The following is a 26,198-nucleotide window of genomic DNA, read 5'->3' on the forward strand; positions in this document are numbered from 1 at the left end:
GTGCGGCGACCCGTGGGAGGGGGTGGAAAACTCCCCACTTAATGGACATTTGGCACAGCCATGTGGGAATTGGTTCCTCTTTCTGAATCTAAACGTGTCCCTTTTGAGTATGAAGCGGTTGTAACTCACTCAAGTATCGTCATTGCTGACTCCAGTTCACAAGTAGAACTGTGCATTTTAGATAGCAAGGAGAGCTCTCAACTTAAACGGGCAACTTTATTGATACCATACTGAGATGCTGGAGGATAGCTGCCAGCCACTAGCGTCTTGAGAGGGGCCCAGATGGTGCCCTGCTCTATTTGTTCAGCCTTAGAGAGAATGCAAGATGGCGCAAGATTCAAGAGTGCTCACTGCTGGCACTTGAAATGATCTGAAGGTCACAAGTCCAAATCCCAGCAAAGCTGACTCAGCCTATCATCCCGCTAAGGACGGTAATATGAGTCATGTGGCGGCCTCCTCCTGCCTCAGTGTACAGCATGACATTCTGTTAGATGGATGAATGGTAAAACGCCCATGCTGCAATGTGAGAAAACAGTTTATATAAGGAAGCCTGCAAAACAAGTTAAAAATAACAAGTTATAGTTCTTTCAGTGTGGCATCATTTTAGAACTGACGCGTTTTCAATATTATATTCAACATCCATGGTTGCTGCTTTTTCATTCTAAGCAACTAACAACCATTGACAAAGCCAATAGTCCTTGCTTGTTGTAGGTGCAATGCCCTATATATCTGGATGCAATGACAGAAGCAACATAATACCAGTCGGGCAGAACACTATGCTAAGCACATATTTTTAGCCTAGGTGTTTTAAGCCACGCACTTATTTACCCCTTTGAAGAGATCCCCTAGTTTTTTTACCCCACTTAAGGCCCTGGAAACAACACCATGTCACAGTCACCTCACGTCCTGGCACTGTGCATCATGCATGAATCATGACATCTACGTTTTCAGATTACCTATGTGCAGTGGCATAGTGAACCCTCCCCCACCCCACCCCTTTGCTTTAGGAACTACAGCAAGGTGAAGTTCTTGATGGGCCTCCTCTATCTGCGACTCTGCAGACAAAGGCTCAGCTCATACTGTGAAAAGGTGGGTGAGTGAATAAGTGAAGGAATGTGTGAATGGCTGGATGGATAGATAATGAAAGAAAGGATGGATGGATGAGTGAGTGGAAGGATGAGAGGAAAGGTAAATAGATGGATGTTTGGGTGGAAGGATAGATGGGTGGGTAAAAGGGTAGATGGGTGAGTGAAAGGATGGATGGATGAGTGAAAGGGTAGCTGATGGGCGAGTGAATTGGTGGATGGGTGAATTGATAAGTGAAAGGGTGGATGTAAGGAATAATGAGTGAGTGAAAGAGGGTAGATCGACAAAAGGATGGATAGATGAGTGAAAAAGTGAAAAGGTAGATGGATGAGAGAACAGATGGATGGATGAGTGAAAGGATGGATGAGTAATAGGGTCAATGGATGGATTAATGAATGGATGAGTAGATGGGTGGGTTGGTGGAAGGATGGATGGATGGATACGTGAAAAGAGGATGGAGAGAGAAAGGGAGGATGAATGACTGAAATGGTGAATGGGTGGAAGGTTAAGTGACTGAGTGGATGGATGAGTAAGTGAAAGGATGGCTGGATGGGTGAACGGTTAAATGGCTGGATAGATGAGTAAATAGATGGATGGATGGGTGGAAGAGTGGAAGGATGAGTGTATGGATGGACGGGGTGAAAGGGTGGATGGATGAATAATGGATGGATAAGTGAAAGGGTGGATGGAGGGATGGATGAGTGAAATGATGGATGGAAGGATATATGGTGAATAGGTTTGCAAATGGTTGAATATGTTGGATATAGATGGGCACATAGATGGAAGGACAGAATGAATGGTGAAGACTGAATGAAAGATAAAAGAATGATTACACCTTGTAGCACCCTTTTTCTTAAGTAACATTTCCTATACATTTACTTTCACGTTTATATGAGTCATTGTCTCTATATGATGTGTGTGTGATGTAACGTACTCCGACACCCTGCCCTACATACATGGGATGAGTAGCACTATAAACGAAATTAAATACACATGAGAGACGGTCTATGTGAAGATGAGGGGCACCATTGGAGGGTGGTAGCAAGGCTTGACTGGTTGGACTGGGCATCAAGTGTTTCCCTGAGAGGCTGGAAAGGGAGAGAGGGGGGAGACGGAATGCAAAGTTCCTTGTATATCCAGTAGTTTTCAATCAACAATTAAAGTGGCCCCACTTGTATTCAGGTATGGTTCACCATTGTCTGGTGTCTAATACCTACTGGAGCAAGATGCAAGTTTTGAATCGTCTAAATTAGCAAGCTGTGGGCATACTGAAAAACCATGAAGTGCACGATTGTCTCAACCTAATATAAACTTATTTTGACTTGTACTTAAATGGTTGTCTATTTACTTACTTTTATACTATTGCGCGACCTCCTCTGACGTGTCCGTAAAACGTACCTTTTGTCCCAAAGTTTTGTCCTGAATTTTGACCTCCTGTCCTGAATTTTTGTCCTGAATTTTGACCCTTTGTCCTGAATTTTTACACTCACCGTCCTGAATTTTCACCCATGCCAGTTGGTCACCCTAGTCCCTGTAGGCCTGAGCCATTTTTCCATTAATTAAAGGCGTTTGTCTGTATTTGCCCAGAGTACTAGGACTTACAGTAGGGGTCATATCCATGTCCGCAGTACAAACAAGAACTGCCTGAGTAGGAATTCTAACTAAGTCAGAACACACCTCAGTTCCCAGGGTTCACCCAACTATAGCCTTGGGAGGTACACTACCACTACTAACTGTACTAGGGGGTGCAGGTGTCTTAGGGACAGTAGTGGTAGGAGTTTGGCCTTTCTTGGTGCACTCACTAAACCAGTGAGTCTTACTTTTACAGTATTGGCACCATGGTTTCTTAGGACCATCATTCTTCTTCTTTTGGGAAGTTTGGGACCCACCCTCCTTAGGTTGTTGGGGCCCTGTTGAAGACTTCTGGTCATTTCGCTTATTCTCATTACCCTTCTGGTCTGCTTTCTTCTGGCCACCACCCTGGTTCTGGTTCTGCTGCTTGACCCTTGTCCTGACCCATCTGTCTGCCTTCTTTCCCAATTCTTGGGGAGAGGTCAGATATGATGCAACAACTGGTTCTGACAATTATTTAAGATTTGCTCTCTCATAATTAGATTATACAATCCTGTGTAATCAGTAACTTTACTTCCCAGTAACCAGCCCTCCAGAGCCTTAGTGGCACAATCAACAAAGTCAGTCCAATCTTGAGCCTGAGTTTTCTGGGTATCCCTGAACATCAACCTGGACTGTTCAGTGGTTAAGCCAAACCCATCAATCAGAGCAGTTTTTAAGACTTGGTAATCATTTGCATCCTCATCTCTAACAGTGAGGAGCTTGTCTCTACCTTTACCTTCAAAGGAGAGCCACAATATAGCTGCCCACTGACTCTGGGGTACCTGCTGTACTTTGCAGGCTCTCTCCAAAGCAGTTATCCACTTGTGGATATCATCTCCTGTCTTATAGGAGGGCACTATTTTACTCAGGTGTCTAGTATCAAAACCCCTTTCTCTATCCCTAGGGATATTGCTGCCACCAGTGGGGACTACCCCACTCAACTGTTGCTCTCTAGCAAAGTCAAGCTTCTCTTTGGCAAGGGCAAGTTCTTCCCTTTGGATCCGCAGATTAGCTTCCTTCATCTTGGCCTCATGTTCTCTCCTCTGAGGGGAACTCCTCCTCCTCTGAGCAGATGCACGAGAGGCACGAGAGTGAACAGATCTAATGGAGTCCCTAGAATGAGACATATCTCTTCTAACTCCATAGTTAGGCCTGCTTAGGGTTAGCACTGGGGGTCCCCCAGTTCCTTCCCTATGTAGGTCTAAGTTGGCCCTTGTGAGTCTGCTATCACAGAACATGTGTCTGCCTCATCCCCAGATGGTTCTTCTCCCTCCTCCTCATCTACATTCTCTGTTTCAGGGAGGTCTGGATCTCCAGGTGTACCTTCTAAGGGGGGCATGCTCCCATCTGGATTAGAGGGGCCTGCAGTAGCAGCCCTTCTGGCATCATATGTCTCTAAGAGACCTAACAGAAAAGGAGTGGTAGGGTTAGAACCCTGTTTCAATTTCCTGGAGGTACACAATTGTCTCATCTCCTGGAAACTGAGAGCTGTATATCTGGAAAGGACCTGTGGAGGGTCACTAACCACAAGGGGAGTCACTGAGGTCTCACCTGTGGTAGACATGCTTTCTAGTGGGGTGTAAGTGGTGCACTTACCTACACTATGGGTTTTCCTACTGATACCTTGCTAAGAGTTGTAGTCAGGGTGTGCTAGGCCCTTTCTACTACAACAGCTGGTTCAGTAGAACTCAGAGTATTTCGAAGCTTGTTATATGTACCTAGGTACCTTATGTGATCTTTCAAATGATATTTCAAGATTATACGTGGTAAAAACAACAGCAAGCTCAAATCCCAACCGCTGCACACCAATGTGAGAAGTTGGCCTGATATATGATGCTCACTAGTTCTAGTGATCACCTTGTATCAGTCCAAACAACCCTTATGGTGATTGGTTGTAAGTCAACCTTATAGACCAGCTATCCTAATGGTAGCATGGACAAAGCAGTCTTGCCATTAGGATACGCCAACAAGCCCCAGAAATCCTTGAGGCCCCTGCGCTTAATATTTTACAAGTTAAGCATTGTGCACAATGCACCTCAATTGTGTACAGCAGCAACACAGGACACCCATGTGCAGCTTCTATGCTACTGCACTTCAACAGTAAACTTGCTTTACTCTGATAACAAAAGCAAAGAACTCAAACTGTTAATGCAGGGCGGAATAGAATGGTAAAGAAACACAAGAATGATGTGAAATCCACCACAAACACCACCTGCCCAGTACAGTAGCATTACAATTTTTTCATCTAATGAAAAGCATCCTGTTCCATCCCAAATTCAGCCTGCACCCGTACATGCAAGGGCATTGAGGGGACGGGGACGGGACACGTTACAAATCCAGCTTCTGTAGTGAACTAAGCCAGACAAATGGAAAACGTTGCAATACTAACAACTCCTCAACATTTCCCAGATGACAAGTACATGAAGATGTGCCCCTACATTAGCTGTACCTGAAATACCCTTCTTGTAAAATGCAACTATGTTACATATTTTCCTCACTAGAAAAACCCAGAAGTTCCTGCCACATTGAAATAAATAAAGGGTTCTGCTGAAAACAAAACTGCCCACCCGACAATCTACCAGCTGAGAGACGCCAGTGCGGATCTCAGCTGCTATGAATCAAATAGATTAAAATTCATCTGAAGTTTGGTAAAGCTCATCAATCGATCCTAATAACACATCCAAAGTACCACAATCAAAACCCCATCAACCATGAACCTCCTTGTGAGTAGAAGCGCTATATCATCGACTAACACGAAGTGGCACCTGTGTACTCGACACTTCAAAAGTGTCTCGATCCTATAATTTGGAACGTGCTACATAAATACTAACACAGTACTTTAAAAAAAATCCCTATTAATATCTGCTCCACGTCTTACCTCTAATAGGCCAAAATCATGACTCAACTGTCCTCTTCAGCTTTAATGTTTCCACCTCTACTGCCCCTCCCTCGGACTCCACATTCGCAATTATATGATGCTGCTCAGATCACCACTCCAAGCCTCTATCATGTTACCAATTGTAGTCAATATTACAGTTATAGTTTTGGGCGGTAGTTGTGATATACTGATGTGGGTGATGTACTGCATGTGTGATGTATGTGACGGGACCATTATTTGCAGATCTGATAAAAGGGCTGTGTATATCTTACTGATGCTTGCAGTGTCGACAAACATTTTGAGACGCCGATTTGAGCGGCGCTGATTTGTACAATGCTACCATATGTGAGCACTTGGGTTGATGATGGTCCACGTTAGGGTTAGCTGCCTTTCTGCCAGAGTAATAGCGGTTGTGACAGGTGTTGTATGCATAACATGTGTCTCCCATGCAGTGCATGGTCGTGCCTGGCTTTTGTTGGTAAATGATGAGGCTTAGTGGACAGCTGAGGTCACAAACTTCATCCGTGCCGGACTACTTGCAGAGTCTATGTAAGGTGGTGCATTGCTCGAAATAGGCTTCAGCACACCTGTGACACATCTACAGAATTTTCCATTGTGTGTGGCAGGGACATCCTGTCTTCTCTCTGTTCTTTCAGAGCCTGGTATGACCCTTTCTGGTGTGTATGCCCTTTGTGTTTTTGCTTAGAGATTTGCAACAGAGGTACGTGCTTAAGTGTGTGTATGTGCAGGCTGTATCTGTGAGGTATACAAATTAGTTTACATTGGACGTTACTAGTTATGAGCATGCACATTACTGCTCTGTCCTTCTTCATCTTTAAATACAGGTGCTAACTACAAGGGTTGTCACCTCTGCCGACAGATGCCTTCTAAACTAGCTCGCTGACTCGCACCATTGACTCTCACAAGCTGACTGAGACCTGCGCAGTAATCTCACATACAAAGGTGTCTGCTAGTACTGTGAGAAACAAGCTTTTAAACTATCCCCGGAACTTTTGACCGAAAAGATAATAAGGGGACCAGAAAAACACAGTTGTTCTGAGCCCGGGCCGCGGCCTCTCCAGGGCAGAACTTGTGAGCTACAGCAAGTTCAGTAACACTGCGGCCCCACTGACTGCAGGCAGATGCCCAAAAGGAAATATTTGCAGTTTGTGTGTACAATACAAATAATTTAAAACACACACATACTCACTCCGGTGGCTGCAATGCACCCCTATGTCTCACTTACTGCAACTTCACAACAGGTTTCTTTCCTGCTTGCCTTCTGCTATTCATGCAGACCGCAAACCAGCAAGCGCCAAGAAGCGCCTTCCTCAATACTTCCCGCTTTCGGTCAGCAGGAAGTGACGTCCCCTGCGGTGCCGGCACAATTAGCAACAACCTGTATGGTCATATACTACCTTGAATCATGACGGCAGGCTGACAATTCTCGCTCCGGTGCCTACTCGACTCACGGGGTCACACTCTGCGACTCTGGGCATTAGCTTGCTTAATCTCCACATCGGCCCCTCGCGGCGGGATGCCTGGCTTTCACCTTGTGGATACCCTGCCGGGGTTTCTCACAGGGGAATACCAGGACGGGTTCCCTAAGCAAGCGCGGAGATGCCCCAGGGTAAGTCCTGCGCTATATAAGTTTCATACATTTACATTTACATTCAGCCACGCTATTGGGAATCTCATCTGAATCCATGATGGTACATCTGGCATGTACTTCAGTTGTTACTTTAGCTCTCGAAAAGAAAATACCCGTCTTTTTCAACTATTACAGTGGCGTCACTCAGGACCATGACAGGAAGTGCAAAGCAGAGAGGCGGGCGGAAGTTAGAGAGTGGGGTGTGCTTGTTCGAGAAGGCTGAGTCTGCCCTTTTGGCTGCGCTGCGTTTTTAGGCAGGAGGGACGTCTTTACAGTTGGGGAGAATCAGAATGGTGTTTAGTCATCAGCTCTTACGTAGGAGCATGGACAGGCACTGCTCCGCTGGGTGCTCTCAGGCACTTCCTCCCCAGAGAGGCTGAATGGGCCTCGTAATAAAGCATGCTGGATTCCATTTGAAATATTTTACGGCGTTCAACGGGAAAACCCATGTGAACTTCAGTGAGTTAATATGGAGTCTAGACCCTGCCCTGAGAAATAAGTGCCGGTGCTAAGCACAGGCACAAATTAAGCACTGGTCCCGAAGCTCAGACTAGGAAGGCTTCAAGGCGGATGCCGCGGGGGCTGAGGTGGACTGGCCCTCATGCTGGCCCCCGGAGCCGCCACGGCAGCCTCCATGCCCAGGGCCACCTCAACGAGCGGGCAGGGGCGCCCCTTCCATGGCCATAAAAGGAATGAAAAGTAGACGCGGCCGGGCATGTGGCGGAAAGGCCCAAGGACTTGGCCGTAGCTCGAGAATCCTTAAAAACGCTCCAGCGCACTTCGAGAATCCTTAAAAACGCTCCAACGCACTTCAGCCTTATCACCGAACAGGCGAGTGCCATCGAAGGGCATGTCCATGAGCGAGCTCTGGATGTCAGGGGAGAACCCGGTAGATCTCAACCAGGCGTGGCGATGAAGCGCCACAGTTGTGGAAATTGCCCTACCGAGGGAGTCCGCGGTGTCTAAGCCACAACAAATGGCAAATTTAGCCGCATTCTTATCCTCGGCCACAGCCTGGGACAGCACAGCCTGGACCTCTTCCGGGCACTGAGGTACCACCTGAGCAACGGTATCTCACACTGTGTGGGAATAGCGGCCCAGCAGACATGCGGTGTTCACCGACTGTAGCCCCAAGCAGGCCGAGGAGAACAACCGCTTGCAGAACGGCTCCAGCCTTTTAGAGTCCTTATCCAGCGAAGCTGTGGGAAAGGCACTCTGGGATGTTGAAGCTTGAATGACCAGACTCTCAGGCGTAGGATGAGTGGTCAGAAAGGCAGGATCACCCGGCGCCGGGCGATGACGCCTGGAGATGTTCTTATCCACAGGGGCCCCTGTGGCCAGCCACGAACAAGACGTCAGTGAGAGTGTCATTAAATGGCAGCAGTGGCACCGAAGTGAACGTTGACTGGAGCACCTCAGTGAGGAGATTAGTCTTTAGGGTCACCGTAAGGGAGATCAAGGATAAGGACCTCAGCTGCCCGAAAGAGCACCACCGCGTACGAGGCACCTTCCTCCATAGTGGGAGAGAGAGAGGCAAACCCCGGATCAGAGGAGAAGTCGTCCGCCCAATCCTGCTCAGTCACACTGACGAGAAAGAGGGTACTCGGACCTCTCCCAGTCGTCCTCTACCTCCGCCGTGTGGCGGGGCAGGGACCGGGGCAGGAACAAATGGAATCGGGAACGGCGCAAGCCGGGGCCGAACCGGCACCATGTCCAGATTCGGATCCCAGATGGGGACAAAACCGTCTGGGAACCAGGGCAGAGACAGAACCAACGGCATCAACTGCGGCGCCGCAGGCGGAGCCGAGGGTGGCGCTGGGGCCGGAAGCGTGGGACCTCGTGGCGCCGTGGTCGGAGCCAATGGCGCAGGATCCTGCGGCACCGGGGCCGCAGGTGGAGTCGACGGTCCAGCAGGATCCTAACAGGATCCTGACATGGGACCGCGGGGCTCAAAGGCCCACCAGCGGGAGCTCAAGGCCTAAACAGGCTGTCCATCGCAGCAAGAAACTCTTGCACCTGTGCGGGAGTCGCAAACGGACCCGGGTAAGGCTGGTAGACCATGGGACTCCCAGCCTCCAAGGAGCTGCAGGGGTGGAACCCCTGTCCCCCTCGTCTGCATCCGGGGACCGACGGGAGGACGTCGGAGAGCGACAACGCTTCTTCGACTTCTTTTTATGTTGTCTCTTACCCGAATCCGAGGGTGAAGACTTGGAGCCCGAGGAGTGATGATGGAGGCCCCGCAAGCGTTCTCTAGAATGGCGCCTGGACCGGGAATGGCGCTGAGATGAGTGCCGAACCTCAAGCAACTTTCGGCGTCGCTCCCTCAACCTGAAGTCGTGGTCGCGCTCCAGACAGTAGAGACAGACCTCATGGGGGTCAGCCACCGACATATTGCAACGGCAGTCCCCGCAGGACTAAAACCCAGTCATCCCTACGTGCACCGGAGAAGAACCACAACAGACAAAAGTCCTAAAAAAGGTAGTCAAAAAGTGACTAAGGTACGTGCTCTAACCGGATCTGCACTTACTGGCAAGGGTGGCGCCTAAGTAGTCTCTGTGATGTAATCTCGGCGCTTACGACGCCAGAGACGGACGCGGAGCCGCCGACGCCACCTACTGACGCGCAAAGGTATTACTAGCAAAGCTTTCCGGATCCAGTTTGACGCCTGGGGATATTCTAAGGTAAGGAATCTATCACTAACGTGTCTCTTTCAAATCCTGGGCTTTTGCTTTGTGCTCATCTGGGTGGTGTTGAAGCAGCCGCTCCATTTCGTCCTAGTCTGCTCTTTCATATCTGGCTAGCAGGGAATGGGTGTTGGCAGAGCGCGAACGACTTGCTGCTTGGGCGGCTACTCGTTTACCAGAGGCATCTAATAGTTTTTACTCCTTGTCCAGAGCATCACCTGTGGTCTGTGAATTGGATCGTTTATGGGCATTAGAGACCACCAAAAAGTCTAGTGGTAACTGTCCTTTAATAAAGGCTGGATCTAAGGGAGCAGATTTATCTTTTTTTTTTTTAATCAATCCTGGGGGTGAGAATGCAAGCCCGCACTGGATCCTTAAAGAGGTCCGTCAGCATGTCTCATCATGCCTTTAAGCATAGGTAGAGTGTGACTAGCCCTTTGTGTGGTACTGAGTGTTTCAAATAGGAAGTCTTCCACTAAAGATTCCTTGTGTAACTGTACCCCATGATATTCTGTATCTCTAGCAAGTAATTCTAGATATCCTACATGGTTGTCAGGAGGGGAAGGCTTTGCAGGGTAAATATCTGGGTCGTTATCTGCAGGTGAATCTGTGTGATAACCCTTCCAGGGGTCTATTGGTAAACTATTGTCCCCCCCATCTCCATGATCATCATCATCTTCAGGTGGTGGAGAGTTAGTTTGTATAATCAGTAAATAACGCAAAGGTGGAGAGGTTGGTGTAAGGGAACGTGGTAAAAGAGGAGGAGGGGAAGGGTTAGCACCCACATTCTTCCTCTTGACAGGAATAAAGAAAGGTGCATCCTCTGACTCAGGTTTGCGTTTCTGAGGTGATTTAATAAGAACACGTCCTGTATCTGGATTTATATAAAGTTCCTTTTGTTCTGGGTCCGATGTGGGTGTTGGGGCAATGGAAATCAGATTATGCAGCTCCAGAGGAACCGTTTTAAGTTTCGGCGCCGAGGATTTTGGTGGTGGTAGAATTACTTTTCGGCGCTGAAGGTTTAGGTCTCAACAATTTCAGCTCCGAAGCAGTTTTCGGCTTCGAGCCTGAAGGTTTCGGCTTGGTGCCAGATTTCGGCTGACTCAAACCAGAGCCGGAAGGCTTAGAGCCGTGTTTCGGTGCCGAGCTGGTGGGCATGGAGACGGAAACATCTAGTCGATGCCGACCGTGGCCCGAAGGCGGGGGTGGGACCAAAAAGCCTTTTGTTTCGCCTGAGTTTGGGTTAAGGGGCGTTCGGTACCCACGGTACATTGACCTTGTGGCAAGTCTTCTTCCAACTCGGAGTCCGATTCTGGGATGCAGACAAGTTCCTCTTGTTCTTTCTCGCCCCTTGTACGTCGAATTTGTGCTCCGATCCTTCTCCTAAGATGTCCGGCGTGTATTTAATGTTTTGACTTTGGCATCTTGCGACGTCGAGACCGACTTTCACAGATCATTTTCTTCGATCGGAACAATCTGCATGCGTCGCAGTCCTGTTCGCTGTGCTCCGGAGACCAGCACAAGTTGCACACTTCGTGCGAGTCGGTGCGCGGATACTTGGCATGGCACAGAGGGCAGAATATGAATGGAGTCCGTTCCATCGACTGCGAAGTGGACCGACGCGGTTAGGCCAGATGGCCTTCCTAAAGATCTTCGATCGAAATAGAGGTTTTCCTCGACAGATACGATACGCAGAGAAGTGGGATATATGCCAACGCAGGAAGACTGGATTGCGCACCAAGGAAAATCCAAAGAACGGCTTCGAACCGGAGCGCAGCAATACATGTCCGAACCCGATGGCGGAAAAAACCCCAATATAACAATGGAGTTGATGCTCATGAGCACTATCACTGAAAGGAGGAGTCACCTACCTCGTGACTGTAAAGACGTCTTCGAAGAAAAACAACTTGCAAACATCTGGACCCAACACTAGATGGCAGGAGTATGCAAAGCATGCAATTTACAGCTCACATGCCTCGAAAATTAATTTTCTTTCCTGAACCAGTTCTTGGCCTATCTTTTTATGTTCCGCTGAGATTTATTGGAGGAGTTCTTCCATTTCATCCCAGTGAGCTCTGTCATACCTGGCAAAAAGTCCTTGTGTATTAGCAATTTGCCAATGATTGGCAGATTGTGCAGCAACTCTTTTGCCTGAAGCATCAGCAGCTTAAATTCCTAATCAGGAGGTGGTGTGTAGGCAGTAGTCTGTGAATTAGCATGTTTACATGCATTTGAAAGAACTAGGAATTCTGGTGGAAGCTGGACTCGAATAAAAATAGGGTCAGTTGGTGCAACTTTATACATTTTACTTACCCTAGCTAGGGGCGATGATCCGAGCCTGTGCAGGAACCTTAAAAATATAATCTGCATGGCACATCTACTTTTTAACATATGAAGGGATTGAGTTGTCCTATGTGTGGTGCACAATGTCTTAGATAAAATATTTTCCACGGATTATTTATGTAAAGTAACCCCACAGTATGCTACTGCCCCAGCAATGAGCTCTTGATATGATGTAGTATCATCAGGAGGTGAGGATTTGGCAGGATAGAGGTCTGGGTCAATATCATAATCCTGCCAAGGATCTGGTGGTGGTGGCGCACCACAAGTGTCATTCCCCCCTCTACATCTGGGTCTGTATGTAGAGATCCTTGAGATGTAATGTTTAAGGGATTCTGTGGTGAATGAGGTAGAGAAGGCAATGGTGGTATGTGAGATGGAGAAGGAGGAATAAGGGTGCAAAGGATTGGTAGCCTTATCGTTTTCTTTTTCTTCAAAGGCATTGGCAAATCAATAGCTTCTTAAAAATAAGTTTGCTGCTTAGTGGAAGTCACTTTGTCAGTCTTTGTAATGATGCAGCCAGTCTCTGGATGTCTATGGATCTGTTTTTGTTTAGGATAGAGTCTGTCTTGTAATGTCTCCAAAATGGGTTCTGGGAGCGTAGCAGGAGCAGATCTGGTTTTCGGTACCGAAGGTTTCTGAGCCGTACCAGTTTTAGTTTTCAGAACCGGAACGGTCGGAGCCCAAGAGGTGGGATCTCGGCTCGGTGTGGAACCGGAAGGCTTTCCATATGCTTTTGGTGCCAAGCCTGAGGCAGCTGAAGCGGAGTCTCGGTGGCGACCATGGACAGATGGCAGTAGCGGCCCAGATGCCTTTTGTTTTGTGGGGACTGAAGATTTTAGTGTGGGCAAGTGAGAGGTTTGGGTACTCACGGCACCTTGACCAGGGAGAAGATCGTGCCACTCCAGATCGATCTCTAAGCCGGAGTCCGAGTCTTTGACCGAAAAGGCTGCCTCTTCTTAGGCCACAGAAGCCTCAAAATCTTCCTGTTCTTGTTCGAATCTTCCTGCCTGAAGTTATCAGGCATGTGTTGGAACTCCCGTCTCGATTTCTTTGCGTCGTGTCCAATGGTCCCGCGAAGTCTTTTTTGTTTGAAACGACCAACAAGCATCACAATCATCTTCTCTGGGCTCGGGGGACAAGTACAGATTACATACCTCGTTAAGGTCAGCCCACAGGTACTTGAAATAGCACTGGGGCAAAAAAATAAAGTCCGTTCCATCAGCAGAGTATCATCAATGGAGTCAAATAGATGAACTCGGATGGGGGAAGCCCAAAGGCCGAGAGCGAAACTTGCCGACTCGAACAATGAAAGTCTTCCAAATTTTGATACGCGAGGAAGGGAAAATGTGTCTGAAACAATATAGACGAGGTTATAGTAGATTACTCACCAAAAGGATCCCAAAAACGGTATTGAACCGGAGCGACATAATACATGACCGAACCCCATGGCGGAAAGAAAACAATCTAACAATGGAGTCGGTGCCGATGCGCACTATTACCAGGAGGAGGCTTCTTCGAAGAAAAACAACTTGCAAACATCCGGACCCAACACTAGATGGCGGGAGTATGCAATGCATGTCTATCCACGGCCACACATGCCTCAAACACTCTTTTTCAGCATATTTCTTGTAGGAGGATCCTATGGAGGAGGGTCTCTCCATGACAGGCGTCTTTCCTGAAGGAAGTTAAAGGGTCTTTTTAAACCACACCTAGTAAGAACATTATAGAATTTTACTCCTTGTTGTCCTTCGGTGCATGGACGCACAGACGTCGCACGTTAAAAGATCATAATTGCTGTCACTGCAATATAAGAAAATTGTGGTGCAGGCATTAGTTGGATCACGTTTCGACTATGCTAATGCACTCTATGCGGGCCTGCCGAAGTATTTGGTGGCAAGATTGCAGATAGTCCAAAATTCTGCTGCAAGGGCAATTTTTGGCCTTCCACGCAGAGCTAGAGCCTCTGGTTTACTTAAAGAGTTACATTGGCTACCGATTTCCAAAAGAGTCATTTTTAAAACTTTGACTCTGGCATTTAAAGCCCTGCATTCTGTAGGCCCTTTGTACATTAGGAAGAGACTGGCCTTTTATGTCCCAAAGAGGGTGTTGCGTTCAGCTTCATCTGCCACGATTGTGGTCCCTTCCTTTAAACGCGCTCGGATGGGTGGTCGGTCCTTCCGCTATCTAGCGGCCCTCCATTGGAATGGGCTTCCGATCTCTTTGCGGAAAGCCAACAGTCTCCTGATGTTTAGAAAAGAACTAAAGACGTGGCTCTTTTCTGCATGATCATCACGACTTTCTGAGCTGCGGGCTGGATTGACTGGTCTCTGATCTCTTTGCTAAAGCGCCGGGACACCCGTTTGGGTAGCCGTGCGCTATAAAAGAGTGGGCACATAACATAACATAACATAATCAGTTCACAGGGAAATGGTGAAATGTCAGGCAGGGACATCTGCTTGCAATAACTTTAATAGAGTTTGAATCATGATACCTTAGGAAACGTTTAAAAGATTATGCTGAATAAGAGATGTTAAAACCGGAAGAAATCGGTCAATGCTGAAGTAACGTTCTGGTCCCGTCATTAAGGCTGGTAAAAACTGATGGTGCCATATACAGACTGGTGGAGGTGCGATTGGAGTCACCTATTAGAAACATTTCTGGAATAGTTCTGGCACCTGGGGATATTCAAAAAGTGAGAAGTATCCATTAGAACGGATGGAGCTATTGGCTAGGTAGCGTGGCACAGTGCGTCTCTACAAGTATCAGCTTGTCTTCTGCATCAATTGTTTACTACCAAGCTGAAGCAATGCTTCAGTTTGTTCTCAGTGGCTACTTACAACATATGTCAAGAAATGCATGTGAAACAGGGTCTTTGCACCCAAATCTTAATGAGGAAGAGTGCTTCTTTCAAACTACCATGCCATGGAATAGATATCTGGCTTTTGCAAGGCGTCCGTTCACACTGGTGAACCATTAAGCAATTGCATGTCACAATGGTTTGGGCAAAGACAATAAAAGTAGAACATATATAAGAAGCAACTATTCCGCTTGAAAACTCTGTATAAATAAAGATGAAGTAACACGTTAGTGGATGATTACCATTAAAATGTAATACCTGCAGACGGCAATGGCCGAGAACCGGGGAACCTTTGCTTTGAACAGTAGTTCAGAGATCGGATTCTGCTGCTCTGTGTTCTCAATGCAGACGGGCTGGAAGTTCGAGAGTTTGGAATGCCTTCTGTAATGAGAATATGGACCAAATAAATAAAATTGTTTAAGTTAAGCAGTCGGAGATTTCATTTTTAAAAGACAACGGCTATGCAGAACATTTAAAAAGCTCACACAGGTGGCAGGTCCCAGCAGTGTGACTAGTAAGTGGCACTCGAGGAACTAGACTTTAGTTGAGGCCCATGCTTTTCAAGCAATATCTACCACACAAAAAGTTTTCTGGACAATGTTAATCTAAATAACCGTGTTGGCAAACACAGTACTGTACAACTTTTGGTTTTATGTAAAATGCTACCACTGATTTAATATAATTTCTACAAGTCTGAAACTGGAGAACACCTGGACCCAGAGAGCAGCTTAAGTCTATAATTGAACAGCTTGTGAGTGCAGCTTCAGCATCATAAGTTCTCAAACTCTGAAACTGGAGAGTTTGGGTTCAGGGACTCCCACTGATTGACTGCAAGTTCTAAAGTTCTGAAACTTTGAAGCAGATGCAGACAGATTACTCTAGATCATTACTGGAGGGATGTGGGGGAACTCTACCTGCTGTAAGTGCAAGCATTAGAGGAGTTGTCCGATTGTCATTGTGCTCAACAGTGCTGTTAATATCTGGTTCTGATGCTGGAGGTTGACATTCCATGATCTTGCAGGTGTACACACAGCGTTTTCGTGCATCGATCGTACTCCAGTAAACACGAGAACACCTGGAAAGAGGGAGCAAGAATGCATGCAATTGAGACCTTAAGTAGAAGTCCTTGTTAGTAACCACATGAAAAATGCAATTCACTTTCTATTCTTTGCACAGGGATACATTTACTATTTTCAGAGGCATGGGTTACACCCTGAGTCAGAACATCTAGTATTCCATCTACAATCATATGAAGCTTTCTCCACTTTTATGAAACTGTCAGCAGAAACATGCATCACAAATGATTTGAGAATATGCGCATGACTAGAAAGCAGATTGCTTGATTAGAGCATATTAATCTTTAAAGTTCAGTATACTGTAAGAAGCTGGAAAGCTCCACGAAACATAAAAATGCCTCAGCTAAATATGACAAATATTCCTATTTGCGACTCTTGTCCCATCTAAGCAGTGTTCAGTTTCACAACAGCGGATGATGTCACTGATTGACATGTAAGACTAATTTGAAACAAGCATTTGCAATGCAATAGGTCTCGTATTAGGAAAGTTTGAGCTATTGGTATTGTAAATGACAATTTTTTTATTTAGGTTTTGTTTTTGAAAATAGCGAAATTAATAGCTTTGTCATTTACCATGCCAATAGTTATAACTTTGGCAAATGTGACACCTATAGCATTTGTAATGCAATATGTGTTGTATTTACGTGACTTACATGTATTGATATTACAAATAACAATGGTTTTTAATTTTTTAAAATAATTAATACTTAAATAAAAGTCTGATGCCTGATGTTTGTGGATGTCTGACGCTTGTGGATGCCTGACGCTTGTGGATGTCTGACGCCTGATGCTTGCGGATGTCTGACGCTTGCGGATGTCTGACGCCTGCGGATGTCTGACGCCTGCGGATGTCTGACGCCTGCGGATGTCTGACGCCTGCGGATGTCTGACGCTTGGTGATGTCTGACGCCTGCGGATGTCTGACGCTTGGTGATGTCTGACGCTTGGTGATGTCTGACGCTTGGTGATGTCTGACGCTTGGTGATGTCTGACGCTTGGTGATGTCTGACGCTTGTGGATGTCTGACGCTTGTGGATGTCTGACGCTTGTGGATGTCTGACGCTTGTGGATGTCTGACGCTTGTGGATGCCTGAGGCTTGTGGATGCCTGAGGCTTGTGGATGCCGGACGCTTGTGGATGCCGGACGCTTGTGGATGCCGGACGCTTGTGGATGCCGGACGCTTGTGGATGCCGGACGCTTGTGGATGTCGGACGCTTGTGGATGTCTGTTGCTTGTGGATGCCTGTTGCTTGTGGATGCCTGTTGCTTGTGGATGTCTGTTGCTTGTGGATGTGTGACGCTTGTGGATGTGCGACGCTTGTGGATGTCTGACGCTTGTGGATGTCTGACGTTTGTGCATGCCTGACCCTTGTGCATGCCTGATGCCTTTGGATGCCTGACCCTTGTGCATGCCTGATGCCTTTGGATGTCTGATGCTTGTGGATGCCTGACGTTTGTGGATGTCTGATGCCTGATGTTTGTGGATGTCTGTTGCTTGTGGATGTTTGATGCATGTGGATGCTTGATGCTTTTGGATGCCTGACGCTTGTGGATGTCTGATGCTTGTGGATGTCTGATGCTTGTGGATGTCTGATGCTTGTGGATGTCTGATGCTTGTGGATGTCTGATGCTTTTGGATACCTGACGCTTTTGGATACCTGACGCTTGTGCATGCCTGACGCTTGTGGATGCCTGACGCTTGTGGATGCCTGACGCTTGTGGATGTCTGATGCTTGTGGATGTCTGATGCTTGTGGATGCCTGATGCTTGTGGATGCCTGATGTTTGCGGATGTCTGACGCTTGCGGATGTCTGACGCTTGGTGATGTCTGACGCTTGTGGATGTCTGACGCTTGTGGATGTCTGACGCTTGCGGATGTCTGACGCTTGCGGATGTCTGACGCTTGCGGATGTCTGACGCTTGCGGATGTCTGACGCTTGGTCTGACGCTTGCGGATGTCTGACGCTTGCGGATGTCTGACGCTTGGTGATGTCTGACGCTTGTGGATGTCTGCTGCTTGCGGATGGGCAGGACACTTGTTGAAAGAAATACAGTGAAAAGCGTGCAATAGAAACACGCCAGTATAATATGAGCTCTCCCTCCACCAATCAGCATAGTTGACAATCCGTTGACTTTCCGATGAGGGGGGGGGCGGAGGGGGGTTAGTCATGAGTATAAGAGAGAGAGATCCCTTTAAGCTGAAAGCAAATGGACAGTTTTAAGAGGGAGATAAAAGGTTCGGAAAGAGGGTGACCCATTAATGTCTGTGCCTGTGGATGCATTTTGTCAGGATGGTGAATATGTGATGAAAGAAGATGGCAAAGGCACAAAAAAAAAAACGAGCCTAACAGGGGCAGAAAAAACGCGGCCGTGAAATGAAATCCCTTTGAAGTCAAGCTGCTGAATGATAGGGAATCTGAAAGGCCTCTAGGAACCTGTAACACAAGCTCTTGCAGAGGGGGGAGGAGAAATGCGAGTCACGGCCGCCAGGCCGTGAAGTGTAAAGCAGTGGGCGGGAAAGAAGATCCCTTTGAAGCTGCTGGGCAGAAATGCGAGCTCACGGCCTGGCGGCCGTGAAGTGTGAAGCAGTGGGCGGGGAGGCAGGAGCAAATGGTATGGGGAGCCTTTGAAGAGCAAGCCAGAAACACCAGGGGGGCGGAGAAGCAGATTGCCTAGGAGGCAGGCAGAAGGCTCGGGCTCGTGCATGTGCACATGCACTCGTGGAAAACCTCTTTTTGGTAGACCTTAGTTTAAGTCTTGGTTTCACTGCTATAGACTCGTCCTATTCCATTCCTGCGGAATGGGAATAGGCCGAGACCTAAAAAAATGTTACTTACTTGTAATCCTAGTTCCGAATTGCTGGAATCTTCACTGAAGTTATGCATATGAGAACTGTACCGCCCATAAGCGGAACCCTGGACATTTGTTTTATTACACATATAACAAAGACAACAAATGGTAAAATAGTTTTAAAGTTAAATGCATAACTAAGCCCTGCAGCCTATCTTATGATTGATTTACCAATGTTGTTCTTTTTAAATAAGAAAACCTTATAGGCGACTCAGACAGTATGTACTGCAGAACATAGCAGGTAGGGCAGTTTCCGTATGACGCACCTCAGGCACAGGTTGCCATGCAGGAAATCAGCCCACAGACTATAAGAACAAGTGACTTCCCTTCAGTAACGATGTATCTGTAAGAGACAAACATTAGTTATAGATTCTTTCCCGTAGAAATATCCCAAGGCGTCAGACTGGATCCGGAGAAATGTTTTCGTAGCAGTACCCCTGCGCGTTGGTCGACTCCGCGTTCGTCGTCTGCGGCATGGTCGCCAGGATGACATCGCAGTGTCTACTTAGATGCCGCCCCTGCGCGCCTTCAGTTCTGACACTACTTTCCACCCCAGAAGCGCAGAGCCAGGCAAGACACTGACCACTGGTGCACAAAACTAAGGCTCTATAAGGGAGTCCCTATCCATAGAAGTCAGTTCACAGAATGGGGAGGTTGGGTGGGGTAATAAGGAATCTATAACTAATGTGAGTCTCTTACAGATACATTGTTACCGAAGGTAAGTAACTTGTTAATCTGAAAGAGAACATTAGTTATAGGTTCCTTACCTTAGAATAGATTCCCCAGCAATACCAACCCCGGAGGTGGGTCTGCATACTAAGTTCACACCAGGAATTCCTGGAGAACAGAACGGCTGAAAAAGCAGTCTCTCCAGGCTGTGCTGTCCAGGCAGTAATGCTTAGTAAACATGTGCAGGGATGAATATATGGCTGCTTGGCAGATGCAAACCAGCGGAACTCCACGTCCCAAAGCAATAGTAGCTGCTGTCGCCCTGGTAGAGTGAGCGCGCAGTCCTACTAGAGGTTTCTTTTTAGCCAAAGAATATCAGATCTTAATGCATAGTACGACCCATCAAGAGATGGTACATTTGTTCACTGTAACACAAACAGAGGAGTATTAAAAAGTGATCAGAAGGTGGCACATGCTATGAGGAGAAATATTGCTCTCACTCACAAAATTGAAACGCTTCATCATTGGGCTTGCTTGCAATACACCCCTGCGCAGACCAACGCATGAGGTGGAGCAAAAGGGAGGGGAAGACAATACAAACATAAAAAAGAAATTCTATATCAATATGCACTGGGATCACCGAAAGAAAAGTGCAGTGAAGGTTTAAAACAAGCTCGGTGGTGTCTCTGTACAACAATTTATTCCTGGAACCACTTTTTAGGTCTAAAAACGTGAAGGATGGTGGTGATGGGAGAGATTTAAGAGTTCCTTCACGCCTCTTTACTGCCAAAGTGCCGACATGTTTCAGCCGTGTTATGAGTGACCACAGTGTTGAGTCACTACGGCTTTCTTCAGGACCAATCAGATCCCAAGTTTTATATTTACCCTCTGTACCAGAGTAGGGTATCCTTACAATCTGTAATTTCCAAGGGGAGGGTATCCCTATGTAACTCACATTTGTTTATCTGTAGGGGAAAGCACAAAAAGAAAATAGGTATAGAATTATTCGTGCTGGGGTAGCTCATGGGTGCATGCGTTAAGACACTCGTAATTCCCTCACATATTCCTCAACACGCACGGTTTTTAATGTTCCACCTAGGTATATTCCATAACCCTATTGGTTTACACTGAATATTAATACGTCCAAAGTAGAACGTGCCATATAGTAATGGGATAATTTATCTGTAGACTCATGCAGAAGATCATACTTGACCGAAGTCAAAATGTACTATTGTTGCGCACACTCATGTTGTGCATCGAAAAACCCAACTCACCGAGTTTCATCAAAAGACATGCATAAAATGCCGAGTAATTAGGAAAGACACCCTGTAGTCAAACTCTGCAGAAAGAAATTGAGACATAGATAGGATTAAATAATAGCATGTAATGTCCTAATAATGAGCAGGACCTGGTGGAGGGTAGCAATTTAGACATGATGTGGAAATAAAATCTATAATTATGCCCCTTCGCTGCCCTCTGCGCGATCTAATTATGCCCCTTTGCGCGATCCCCTTTGCGCGATTAATAATTGCCCACATTAAAAGCCGGCACCATTTTGTTTTTAATTCACCCTTTGGTGTTCCAAGACCCCGAGCCCGAGCACGACACCCCTGCACCTGGCCTTCCTCATTTTCACCATCTGTCTCTGTGGTTTCTGCCAAGTCCGGGAAACCAGTACATGAGTTCCTGCTCCCCCGCAGAGATGGTTCATGTTTCTGACATGAAGCACGAGCACAAACCCCCAAATGAGGAAGCCTCCCCATTCCAACTTGCAGACTATTTCACATCGCAAGTCCCCTCTCGAAGCCTAAGACACGCCCCCATTTCTCCACACTCTGCTCCTCTTGCTGATCTTTGTTCCTCTATCTGCCACGACCTGTTTGTTCCTCTATTTTGCCTCGTGACCAAGACTGTATAAATATTCTGCTGTTGAAAATAAAGACACCCCCCCACTTCAAGAGAGGGACTTGAGAGATTGCTCCTGTGCCCGCTTGGTGCTGGAAGCGCTACCCTTAACTCGAGTTATTGGTCTTCTCCTCCTTCATTTGAGCACCACGGACTCCTCGCTTTGCATTGACAAGAAATTATGATTTATTAAGCATAGAAATTCAGAAATGAGGTAATAAGTAAGGAATATGCTACTTACCAGTATGCATCTGTTCTTGGCATAGAGGGCTGCAGAGTGGTACATTTATGAATAGATCGCCATCTGGTGTTGGGCTCGGATGATTGCACTTGTTTTTCTTCTGGAGAAGTCTTTGTCGTCATCGATGACTCCTCCTCTAGGTGCTAGTGCGCATGGGCATTGGCTCCATCCTTAGATTGCTTTGCCATAGTAGGGTTAGATGGAGTAGTGTAGTATAATACATAAAGATATGCCCATGTAAATGTATCTAAATAAGACAATGTTGGGACAGACACTGGTTTCCGGGGAGGCAGGGAGGGCATGTACCACTCTGCAGCCCTCTATGCCAAGAACAGATGCATACTGGTAAGTAGCATATTCCGTTCGAGGCATATGGGCTGCAGATGGTACATTTATGAATAGATTATACAGCAGTTACCTCCCTAGCGGTGGTCACCCGTGTCTGTCGCAACTGTTTGAAATAGAGTTTTTAATACAGCTTGGCCCACTCTGGCTTGTTGTGTAGCCTGCACATCAACACAGTAGTGCTTTGTAAAGGTATGTGGTGTAGACCAAGTTGCTGCTCTGCATATGTCATCTAGAGGAATGTTTCCTAAGAATGCCATAGATGCTCCTAGCTTACGTGTAGAATGAGCTCTAGGAGGAACAGTTAATGTTCTCTTTGCTTTTATGTAACATATTTGTATACATCTTACAATCCATCTAGCGATGCCTGCTTTAGAGATAGGATTGCCCTTATGTGTTGGGGAAAATGCTACAAATAGTTGTTTAGTTTTCCTGAAATTTTGTGTCCTTTCTATGTAGTACAAAATGGCCCTTTTGACATCTAGTGTATGTAGGGCCCTTTCTGCTACCGTCTGTGGTTTTGGGAAAAAGACTGGTAGTTCCACCGGTTGATTGATGTGAAATGCTGAAATTACTTTAGGCAAGAACTTTGGGTTTGTTCTAAGAACCACTTTATTCTGATGTAATTGTAGGAATGGTTCTTGTATTGTCAATGCCTGTAATTCACTTACTCTCCTGAGTGAGGTAATGGCTATAAGAAAGGCCACCTTCCATGTAAGGAATTGTATTTCACACCTATGCATAGGTTCGAAAGGTGGTCCCATTAGTCTGGTGAGTACTACGTTGAGGTTCCAGACTGGGGAAGGTGGTAATCTTGGTGGAATGACTCTCTTAAGGCCTTCCATGAAGGCTTTTATCGCTGGCACTCTAAACAGGGATATGTGCTGCCTGTTTTGTAGGTACGCTGCTATAGCTGCTAGATGTACTCTGATAGATGTGTACGCGAGATTACATTGCTGTAAGTGTAGTAAGTAGCAAATAATCTCCTTTGTTGATACGTCCAGAGGGTTGATATTATTAGTGGTACAGTATATAGCAACCCTCTTCCACTTAGCTGCGTAGCATGCGCTGGTGGTGGGACGTCGCGCTTGCTTAATTATCTCCATGCAATTTGGGGGTAGATCTAAGTACCCAAATTCTAGGATTTCAGGAGCCAGATCGCTAGGTTCAGTTGTGTGGGATCTGGGTGCATTATTTCTCCATGGTTCTGTGTAAGGTGCATGGGTAGAATTCTTAGCTTTTGGTGTGGTACTTGTGAGAGTTGCAAGAGCGTGGTGAACCACGGTTGTCGTGCCCACGTGGGTGCTACTAGTATCATGGTCATTGAGTGTTGTTGCAGCTTTCTGACCACTAATGGGATTAGTGGGAGAGGGGGAAAAGCGTATGCAAATTTGTTGGACCAATTTATCCATAACGCATTGCCCTGCGACAGGTGGTGTGGGTACCTGGACGCGAAGCTTTGGCATTTTGCGTTCTGATGAGTGGCAAAGAGGTCTATCTCTGGTTGTCCCCATCTTTGGAAGAATGGTTGCAGTATTTGTTGGTGCAGTTCCCATTCGTGTATTTGTTCGGACTGTCTGCTTAAGATGTCTGCCATCTGGTTTTGAACTCCTGGTAGGTGTTCTGCTAACAGATAGATGTTTTGAGGAATGGCCCATCTCCAAATTTCCTGCGCTAGTCTGGATAGTTGGAGAGAGTGCGTCCCCCCCTGTTTTTGAATATAATACATTGCTGTCATGTTGTCTGTTCTGACCAGGACTGCTTTGTTGGTAACATGCATTTGAAAGGCTTTCAATGCTAGAAACACTGCTAGTAGTTCTAGATGATTGATGTGCAGCCTTCTTTCCTGCACACTCCATCTTCCTTGTACTGTATATTTCTCCATATGCGCTCCCCATCCCGTAAGCGATGCGTCCGCTGTTATTGTCACCTGTGGAATTGGTTCTAGGAACGACCGCCCCTTGGCAATGTTTGTTGTGTTCCACCACTTCAGAGAGCGGTGTGTGCGGTCGTCTACCAACACCAGATCTGTAATCTGTCCTTGAGCCTGATTCCACTGTGTCGCTAAACATTCTTGTAGCGGACGCATTTGTAGTTTGGCATATGGTATTAGCAGTATGCAGGATGACATCATCAGTAATAGCTGCATGAACACTCTTGCTGTTAATGAGTGTTGTGGCTGAAATTTTTGAATGATTGTAAGCATTGTTTGGATCCTGACTGGATTGGGGTATACTTTGGCTTTTTCTGTGTCTATAGTAGCCCCTAAATATTGTTGAACCTTGCTTGGTTGCAGGTGTGACTTTGTGTAGTTCACAGTGAACCCTAGTTGGTGCAGCATGTGAATTGTCTTCTGTGTGTTCTGAAGACATTCTCTTTGTGACTTGGCATTTATTAGCCAGTCGTCCAAGTATGGGAAGACATGTATTTGTTGTCTCCTTAGGTGGGCTGCAACCACCGCTAGGCATTTTATGAACACCCTTGGCGCCGTCGTGACACCAAACGGAAGGACTTTGAACTGATAATGTTGTCCTTCTACCACAAACCTTAGATATTTCCTGTGGGCTTTGTGAATCGGGATATGAAAGTAAGCGTCTTTTAGATCCAGTGTAGAAAGAAAGTCCCCTTTCTTCAGTAAAGGAAGTACTTGTTGGAGCGTGACCATGTGGAAATGTTCCGAATTTATGTATGCGTTGAGAGGTCTTAGGTCTAGTATTGGCCTTAGAGACCCATCCTTTTTTGGAATTATTAAGTTTAGGGAGTACACTCCTGTTCCTTGTTGTTGCTTTGGAACCTTCTCTATGGCATGCTTTTGTAGCAGAGATAGTACTTCTTGTTTTAACAGTGTTAAGTGATCTTGTTTCATTGGACGCTGTTTGGGGGGGATGTTTGGTGGGGTAGATGTGAGTTCCAGGCAATAACCATGTTGGATAATTTGTCTCACCCACTTGTCTGATGTGATGTTTTCCCAGACAGGTAGGAACTGTGATAGGCGTCCCCCGACCGGTGTTATATGGTCTGGGGGGAGCTGTATGAAGTCACTGCTTTGGGGTTGGAGAGTTGCGGTTGTTGTTGTTTCCGCGTCCTCTCCCCTTGCTGTTGTTACCTCTGTAACTACCTCTAGAATTACCTCTGGGTGATGTCGGTGTAAAAGAGGTTTGTTGCTGGCTTGTACCTGTATTTTTGGATCCTCCTCTATAGGCGGACCTACGAAAGGAACCTCTTTGGGTCGGCTGTTGCAATGCTCCCATTGATTTAGCCGTTTCCTTATCCTTTTTCATCTTTTCTAAGGCCTCATCTGTCCCTGTGCCGAAAAGTGTTTTCTCATCAAAAGGTTGGTTCAGTAATGAAGTTTGCACCTCTTGTTTGAACCCTGAAACCCTGAGCCATGCATGTCTCCTTAACATGATGCTTGTGTTTATGGATCTTGCTGCAGTGTCTGCCGCGTCTAGGGCGCACTTGATTGAAGTGTTAGTAATTAACTTCCCTTCCTGTATGAGTTGATCTGCCCGCTTTTGATGTTCTTTAGGGAGATGTGTGATGAGTTTCTGTAACTCATCATAATGCGCTCTGTCATACCTTGCAAGTAGTGCCTGTGTATTAGCTATGCGCCAGCTGTTTGCCGCTTGAGATGCAACTCTCTTGCCAGAAGCATCTATTAGCTTAGACTCTTTGTCAGGAGGTGGAGCTTCTCCTGTAGATAAAGAGTTTGCTCTCTTACGAGCATTTGTGACCACTAGCGAGTCTAGAGGAATTTGTCCCTTGATGAATATTGGGTCTTTTGGAGCTGCCCTATATTTCTTATCAATTCTTGGGTTCAGTACCCTAGCCCTCACCGGGTCTTTGAATATCTCTGATGTGTGATTGAGAAGGCCCTTAAGCATTGGTAGTGTTCCTGATGTTTTTTGTGCAGCCGGTAGTGTTTCTAATAGGAAATCCTCTATTTGAGGTTCTGCATGTAGTTCTACCTTGTGGTATTTTGCTGCTCTATCAATGAGT

The 26,198-nt window shown here is 46.5% G+C and overlaps 1 protein-coding gene across 2 annotated transcripts in view; it reads right to left on the bottom strand.

Annotated features, from left to right (window-relative positions):
- KMT2A (lysine methyltransferase 2A) overlaps window positions 1-26,198 on the bottom strand; it is a 1,541,152-nt gene that overhangs the window by 309,249 nt on the left and 1,205,705 nt on the right. For both annotated transcript variants that reach the window (XM_078682247.1, XM_078682245.1), the window contains exons 25-26: window positions 16,028-16,188; window positions 15,372-15,494 (exon numbers count right to left, since the gene is read on the bottom strand). In XM_078682247.1, the coding sequence (XP_078538373.1) occupies window positions 15,372-15,494; window positions 16,028-16,188 (284 nt within the window). The remainder of the gene's footprint in view (window positions 1-15,371; window positions 15,495-16,027; window positions 16,189-26,198) is intronic.

This window comes from Lissotriton helveticus, chromosome 3_1, assembly GCF_964261635.1.
Source record: "Lissotriton helveticus chromosome 3_1, aLisHel1.1, whole genome shotgun sequence".
NCBI lineage: Eukaryota > Metazoa > Chordata > Amphibia > Caudata > Salamandridae > Lissotriton > Lissotriton helveticus.